Source organism: Amia ocellicauda, chromosome 1 (genome assembly GCF_036373705.1).
Source record: "Amia ocellicauda isolate fAmiCal2 chromosome 1, fAmiCal2.hap1, whole genome shotgun sequence".
NCBI lineage: Eukaryota > Metazoa > Chordata > Actinopteri > Amiiformes > Amiidae > Amia > Amia ocellicauda.
In genome coordinates, this window is record NC_089850.1 from 20,796,891 (window position 1) to 20,805,079 (window position 8,189).

General features: G+C 46.7%; 1 protein-coding gene across 1 annotated transcript; it reads left to right on the forward strand.

The window, feature by feature from the left end:
- The first annotated feature begins 302 nt into the window (after window positions 1-302).
- Window positions 303-5,900, forward strand: odc1 (ornithine decarboxylase 1). The gene is made up of 12 exons (XM_066698444.1): window positions 303-452; window positions 1,383-1,528; window positions 1,976-2,125; window positions 2,225-2,398; window positions 2,678-2,850; window positions 2,981-3,115; window positions 3,346-3,427; window positions 3,527-3,610; window positions 3,878-4,040; window positions 4,233-4,348; window positions 4,596-4,810; window positions 5,153-5,900. The coding sequence occupies exons 3-12, from the start codon at window positions 2,024-2,026 to the stop codon at window positions 5,289-5,291; spliced, it is 1,383 nt and encodes a 460-aa protein (XP_066554541.1). The 5' UTR covers window positions 303-452; window positions 1,383-1,528; window positions 1,976-2,023; the 3' UTR covers window positions 5,292-5,900.
- Window positions 5,901-8,189: the final 2,289 nt, after the last annotated feature.

Consider the following 8,189-nt stretch of genomic DNA (forward strand, 5'->3'; position numbering starts at 1 on the left):
GTTTATTATGCAAGCAGCTGTTGAATTGCACTGTATGAAAACTTGGGCATGGCATTTGCCAGGCAAAGGGGTGACTTCACCAAGAAGGCGTCACACCTGGGTTAGCAGTTACAGAAAATTGCATATGTGTCGTCCTGCGTCAAGCCCGGCACTCCATGTTCTCTCTCAGTCCCGCCTCTTTTGGGGTTTCAGCAGCGGATGACGTCACAATGAGGCGAGTCCCCCCTCTCCCCGGGAGCGTGGCCCGCGCGAGACCAAACCGGTTCCTCGGCCGGTTCCAGCTGGTGTGTTGTCACGGAAACCAGCAGGATATAAATACCCCGGGCTGCGGCGCCGGCTGCGTATTCACTTCAGTCAGTCGCATAGAGAGGCTAGAGGGGACGGGGGTGCAGGTTTATTTCATTTCAAGAATTCTGGTCTAATGGACAAAATCTTCGTAAATGCTTTTTAAGGTAATCATTCATCATTTAATTTACAAGTGTTTTATGTCATTATTGTTATTGGGTAGAGCTCTGAATGGCTCGACCCAGGACGTGGCTTCTGGGAGAAACGCGTGTCTGTGGCTCACAAAGCCCCCGTCGGGTCCTGCTGAATCTCTTGCTGATCTTCCAGTTTTTCAACCTAATTATATTATCTGTAATACGTTTTCTGAATGTAGCGGATGGTTTATAGATTTCTATTAATTATATTGTGTGTGTATTATATATATTTAGTGAGCTTTAGTATTTGAGAATTTAAGCTCTATGTAAAGATCTTCGCTTTCGCCAAAACTGTTTTAATTTTGAAATTGGGCTTTTTACACATCCGTGCCTGTACGTCGACATGTGAAGGAAGCGGAGCCGGGCTGAGCGGAGCGGAGCCGCTCGTGTTAGCGGTGCAGACGGGACTGCGTGCTGATAGGCGCGCGTGCTCTATCCGTGTCTTCCCATTGGCTCCGTCTCGCGTCAATCAGCCGGGTTGAGAGCCCGCTTGCCTCGTCATTGGCCGTTGTATGTCCTCAGGCCTTGTAGGCGGGACTTGATCTCGCCGGTTCAGTGCGGTTCAGAGACTCCATTCATTCTGTAGAGAGAGAGGCTATTAGGCCAATATACATTTTTTACACCCCCCCTCCCATTTATAATATACTTCAGGACACTCGCATGCATGACTTCAGTATCTTCAAGTGGGAGTAATTTAAATCGCACATGCCATTACTGGCAGCGCATAAGCGCGGGTTGCGCTGCGGTGAAATCGGCGGTATTGCGCGCACTGTCACAAGGCTAGTCTGTACGTTATTGCACTGTCGCTCGTCATGTGGGGTTAATTAAACCTTCCCAGTCATGTTTAACACGATCACAATGTTTTTTGCGATTTGTTTGATTGCATGCGTTTTTCTTTTGCAGAATACTCGCTTCAGTAAAGCACATAACGGCTTCTTGGAAGGCCCGGATTTTGCCTTTTATCTGAAAGTGTTCAATTTCAAGGGCGAACCTCCTTGGCTGTAAAGCTGATCGCAGCTCTGTGACGATCCCATCTCTTTCTTATTCATGTAAGTCTTTCACACGCACTCCTGCTGGGCGACCTTGGTTAGGGTTTGATTTAAAGTTAAATACACACGATTGAGATCCTAACTCGATCATTTAACCTCGGCGAGGGCCTAAGCTCTGAGTCTCCCGAGTGCCGAGCTCCAATTGCCGACCCCGTGCTTTAGATATAGATGGCGATCTTGGTATATTGTAATTTGTCCTTTTAAAACTAATGTAGAAGTTTACTTGTATTGCAAAGGGTTGATCTAGTAGTTTATGTAGACTGTATGGTTTGCACATAAGTTAACCAATACTGTTCATATTTAAGGTTATAAACTCAAGTGCAGTTCGTTCCCTAATCTATAGTCAATAAAGCAGTGCTTTAGTGGAAAGGTTGCTAATGGGATGTCAAAATACCCTGCCCAGTGTATAATCTTATTTAACCCCCCACTTCTCCCTCCCTTCTACAGTTTTACATAGCTTCTCCAGTGACTTGATTAAATCAAGCATTAAAGAAAATGAACAGCTACAGCCCTGCCGAGTTCGACCTCACTTTCCTGGATGAGGGCTTCAGTGCCAGAGACATCGTGGAGCAGAAGATTAATGAGGTGTCCACATCGGTAAGGCAGCCCGGGCCCTGTTTTTTTTTTTTTTTTTTTTGTGTAGCTCCCCGTGTGTGCCTGACACCCCCAGCTAACACCCTGCCCTCCTGTTCCTAGGATGACAAGGATGCCTTTTATGTGGCAGACCTGGGGGACATCTTGAAGAAGCACCTGCGCTGGGCCCGAGCCCTGCCACGCATCACCCCCTTCTACGCCGTCAAGTGCAATGACAGCAAGACCGTCGTCCGCACCCTCGCCACCCTGGGAGCCGGCTTCGACTGTGCCAGCAAGGTATGTGTGGCAATACTGTGGCCCCAGACTGGAACTGCAACAGCAGAGCTCAGACGCCTGCTTAATCGCACATTGCCAGTTCCTGCTGTGGTACTGGCAGTGTTTTTGGGAGGGGGTTAATCAAAATGTTCTCCAGTTCTGGCCTGTAAATTGGATGGGTCAGTCTTTTTTTAGTTAGTGGAGTTGGTTTTGAAAGATGAGCAGTTTGCTCCAGTGACTGATCCCAGTAAAGGGGATCCTCCAGTAAACATCACTGACGACATCACTTTCTCCCCACAGAATGAGATTCAGCTGGTGCAGAGCATTGGTGTCGCCCCAGAACGCATCATCTATGCCAACCCCTGCAAACAGGTGTCCCAGATCAAATATGCAGCGGCCCACGGTGTCCAGAAAATGACCTTTGACAGCGAAGTGGAACTGATGAAAGTGGCACGCAGCCATAGCAATGCAAAGTAAGGATCTTCCAGGTTTTCTCCTTGCTTTTCCTTTTATACTTCTCAGTGTGCTGTGATTTAATACAAGCCTCGGCCCTTTCCTTAAACTCAGTTGGCTCTAAACCTGTCCTTTTTGCTCATTCTCCAGGCTCGTTCTCCGGATTGCAACCGATGACTCCAAAGCCGTGTGCCGTCTGAGTGTGAAGTTTGGAGCGACGCTGAAGTCTTCCCGGTTGCTGCTGGAGAGGGCGAAGGAGCTGGGGGTGGACATCATTGGTGTGAGGTGAGTCTGCCTGGCTGTTTCACAGGGCTGGATTGGCACTAGTCCTGCACTACATAGACAAGACCTAGTGCTAATCCATCTGTGTAACCTGCATTAGGAGTACGGATAACTTAAGGATTAAATGTAGCAGCTTTTCTTCACTATCCTCTGGTGAGGTGCTATGGCAGTAGTTGTCCCAAGTAGACCTGTGTGGTTCATAGTTGACCAATTTTGTTTTCCCTTCAATTCAGCTTCCATGTTGGGAGTGGCTGCACTGACCCTGAGACGTACTCCCAGGCCATTTCTGATGCTCGCTGTGTCTTTGATATGGGGGTAAGTCTCCTCTGCGACATCACGGCTTTCTAGAATTTGTTAAACATGTTAATTCATGATTTGTGCATCTGCTTTTCTAAAGGATAGTTTTTATTTCAGGAGGAACTCGGGTTCAACATGACACTCCTGGACATCGGTGGGGGGTTCCCCGGGTCAGAGGATGTGAAGCTGAAGTTTGAAGAGGTGAGTTCCGCCCACATCGCCTCAAGGAAATGTGATCTTATGGGTTCAGCTCGGTGTCTTAAGAGGTTGCAACATTGTAATTGAACATCTGAAGCTCCAGTAGGATTTTGAACTGCAAAGTTCACACGGAAAGCAGTGGAAATCGTAGTAGGCGGTCACTGACAATGGGCAGAAGTTGTTGGCGCTTCTGCTGCACTTATTTTTAGAACGGCTATTTTGGTATATGGTCACGTAAAAGCCCACGCTCACGGTTATTCCTTCCCTCAGATCACTGCTGTGATCAACCTTGCCCTGGACAAGTACTTCCCAGTGGACTCTGGCGTGCAGGTGATCGCAGAGCCGGGGCGCTACTATGTGGCGTCGGCCTACACCCTGGCGGTCAACATAATTGCTAAGAAGGTGGTGATGAAGGAACAGTCTGCCTCTGATGGTGAGTAGGGAAAGGGGCAGCGGGTGTTTGTTTGGGGTCAGGAGGGTGGGTCTCCAGCATAGATCTTGGAGGGCCCTCCTCCACTACAATCCTAATCCCCTAAGACTCCTAAAGCCTAGGAACACAATGCACAACCTAGCAGTCTGAGGCGAGGTGCTTCTCTCATTGGCTTCCCTCCCTCCTCTTCCACAGATGAAGACGATGGCACAAACGACAGGACCCTGATGTATTACGTCAACGATGGAGTTTATGGCTCCTTCAACTGCATCCTTTATGACCATGCTCATGTCCTGCCCATGCTGCACAAGGTGACTTTTTACTTATGTGATCTAAATTCTCTTGCTTGCCAGTTTGCTCAAACCTAGCGTGATGTTTCTGTCCAACAGGGAACATTCAGCAGTTCCTTGGTGGATCAAAAAGTTGACCTTTTATTTGGGTTGACTTAAAAGGTTTTGTTTAGCCTTTGACTTGCAGATGACCTGCTCACTGACTTTCAACTTGTGATGTGTCCTTTGTCCTAGCAATGTTATAATAACCCTCTCTTTGGGTTTCCAGAAACCCAAGCCAGATGAGAAGTTCTACTCCTGCAGCATCTGGGGCCCGACCTGCGATGGCCTGGACCGCATTGTGGAGCTGTGTGACATGCCAGAGCTGCAGGTTGGGGACTGGATGCTGTTTGAGAACATGGGTGCCTACACTGTGGCAGCTTCTTCCACCTTCAATGGCTTCCAGAAACCAGACATCCACTATGTGATGTCCAGGCCTGCATGGTGAGTCTTGGTCTATTGTAACTCCTTCAACCAAGCTGGCTTGCCTGCTGTAACCACTGATCTGTAGCTTTGAACATGTACACAATTACCAGGGTAATCTCTATGAACACTAACTTGTTCAGTGTTGCAGTGAAGAAAACTTTAACTTCGGATCACGGCTTGATGTGTATAAATTTGCACACAGATGCCTGCTAGATTTGTGACTATTTTTGTCCAGTGTGGCATGTTTTGGATGTAGTCCCAGGGTTAAAGGATAAGACCCTGGCATTCACTACCACTGACTGGAGTGTGCAGGTGGCACGGCATCTTCTCCCTTAACTTTCCCGTTATTTTTGTCTCCAGGCAACTGATGCAGCAGGTCCGGGAGCAGGGCTTGACTCTGCCTTTGGGGGAGCTGTGCCCCAGCACTCTGCCCTCCTGCTGTGCCTGGGAGAGTGGGGTGGAGCTGCCTGCGTCCTCCTGCTCCACTCGCGTGCTCTAACCAGCACCAGCATTGGAGCGCTGCAGCGTCGGCTTACCTGGGGTGGCATTAGGGACCAGTCGGGTTGATGGCAAACTGTATGCAATACTGTGCTTTCTGTATGAAAGATCAGATTAATTCCTGGAAGTTAAAACTTGTCTTCTGTGGGACTTCCTTGGGGCGCCATAGAGGATAAAGGTGACTCAAACTAGAGTGCATGCTTTAAGATTAATTTATTTTTACTTTCTTCCACGATTCACTGGTTGCAGGAGGTGGTGGGTGGGGGAGTCTGTGGGAGGGGGGTGCATCTTTCTGCAGATGATGAATAGGTGGTGACTCTTGGGCATGTGTAGCACAGCCTTAGGATGTCGTAGAGCAAGTTTTTCTGGAAAGGAGTATGGCTGCTACTTATTTAAATACACTGATCTTGTCTTCCATGCAGAAATCGCTTCTAGGGCCCTTGCATACAAAACTTGCCTTTTTTTATTTTTAACTTTTAATGTTGAGAAGCCAGTTTGTTATGTTTTTAAAAATGGATGTGAAAGAGATGGGATTACATTTACATTGTGTTCCTATGGAAACTTTCTAAATTTTGTATTTTTTATAAGTAAAATGCGTAGACAAAAAAAATATTGTCATTGTGTTTTCTGTTTAAATGGATACTAATTTACACAATCCACCTATCAATTAACACCTGAATTATAAACTGAAGTACAATTTTCCCTGGGAAGCAATTTAGTGCTCTGAGGAAATGAAACCTGCAGACACGGTCACTCCAGCACAGGGTGTGAGAACCACATCTGTTACAATGGTTCACAAGGCTCTTTTAGAGTGTTGTATCTGAAACTGACCATGGGCCTGGGGCCTTCTGCTACAAAATTAGTCCCATTTATGAAGATCCTTTAACTGAAAGGTTATGGTCTGAGTGCAAGTGACCAGCTGAGCTTGTGATTGATGCCGAACTTGAAAGGTTCTTAATATTTAGAACCTCTTTTTGGTGCCGGTAGTCCTGGGATTTTCATAGTCTTACACTAAACAAATGTAAACCCCAAATTCAAGAATTCTGAAGTTTATAGAATTCTAGTTAAGGAAACTAGTCCATTAAATATATGGCTTACCCTTGACTGGGAGTACAGATCTGTATCTGTTGGTCACAGTACTTAAAGGGGTAGGTGTGTGGATCAGAAAACCCATATCGGGTGTGACCATTTGCCTCATGCTGTGACATCTCCTTTGTGTCGAGCTGATCAGTCTGTTGAATGTCCTGTGCAATGTTGTCCTACTCCTCTTCAAAGGCTGGGTGAAGCAAATGGATATTGGCTGGCATTGGAAAAGTCATGCATGTAAATCCAGAGCATCCCAAATGTGCTCAATGGGTGACATGTCTGGTGAGTATGTAGGTTTGTGGTTCCCAATCCTGCTCCTGGGGACCTGGTGTTCTGCTGATTTTTGATCCACCATCAATTTACTTAAACCTTAATTGAGCTAATTTGCTTTAATTTTAAAATTGTAATAACTGATAAGTTGGAGAATTTGGATACCCAATATACTTTTATATTCAACCTGATGTCTACAGTGATTTAAAATGTGTATGAATCTCTGATTAGGCCAATTATTGATTCAATTAAGGAGTTGAGATACCAGTGATGGGGGAAACCAAGCTTTCCGAAGCATTGAACCATTTGAAGCCTCGATGTGTTCGATACATGCTCTCTATAGTGACATCTGCTGGTCAATACCTGGTATTGTGACTGGAGTGATTTGACTATCCGTGAGGAAATCTACAAATGAACCCATCGTCATTTTTGATCATTAGTTCAATAAAGGTTATGTGAGAAGCATGTGTCATTGTGTACATGTCCAAAAATATGCGGTCATAAATCTTGCTGTGTCACCAAGGTATAAGTTATGTAGTTTAGCCCTTTGATCAATAGAGACTCAAAACTGGATTTTGAAATTATAGCCTACATTTAATATAGCCTAGATTCACAGATCAGAGATTATGACATTATGACCACTGACAGGTGAAGTGAATAACACTGATAATCTCGTTATCATGGCTCCTGTCAGTGGGTGGGATATATTAGGCAGCAAGTGAACATTCTGTCCTCAAAGTTGATGTGTTAGAAGCAGGAAAAATGGGCAGCGTAAGGATCTGAGCGACTCTGACAAGGGCCAAATTGTGATGGCTAGACGACTGGGTCAGAGCATCTCCAAAACTGCAGCTCTTGTGAGGTGTTCCCGGTCTGCAGTGGTCAGTACCTATCAAAAGTGGTCCAAGGAAGGAAAAGCGGTGAACCGGCGACAGGGTCATGGGCGGCCAAGACTCATTGATGCACGTGGGGAGCGAAGGCTGGCCCGTGTGGTCCGATCCAACAGACGAGCTACTGTAGCTCAAATTGCTGAAGAAGTTCATGCTGGTTCTGATAGAAAGGTGTCAGAACACACAGTGCATCGCAGTTTGTTGCGTATGGGGCTGCGTAGCCGCAGACCAGTCAGGGTGCCCATGCTGACCCCTGTCCACTGCCGAAAGCGCCTACAATGGGCACGTGGGCATCAGAACTGGACCACGGAGCAATGGAAGAAGGTGGCCTGGTCTGATGAATCACGAGTTCAAGGTGTTGACTTGGCCTCCAAATTCCCCAGATCTCAATCCAATCGAGCATCTGTGGGATGTGCTGGACAAACAAGTCCGATCCATGGAGGCCCCACCTCGCAACTTACAGGACTTAAAGGATCTGCTGCTGACGTCTTGGTGCCAGATACCACAGCACACCTTCAGAGGTCTAGTGGAGTCCATGCCTCGACGGGTCAGGGCTGTTTTCTCGGCAAAAGGGGAACCTACACGATATTAGGCAGGTGGTCATAATGTTATGGCTGATCGGTGTATAATCAACATTTATATGGATTTACATATTT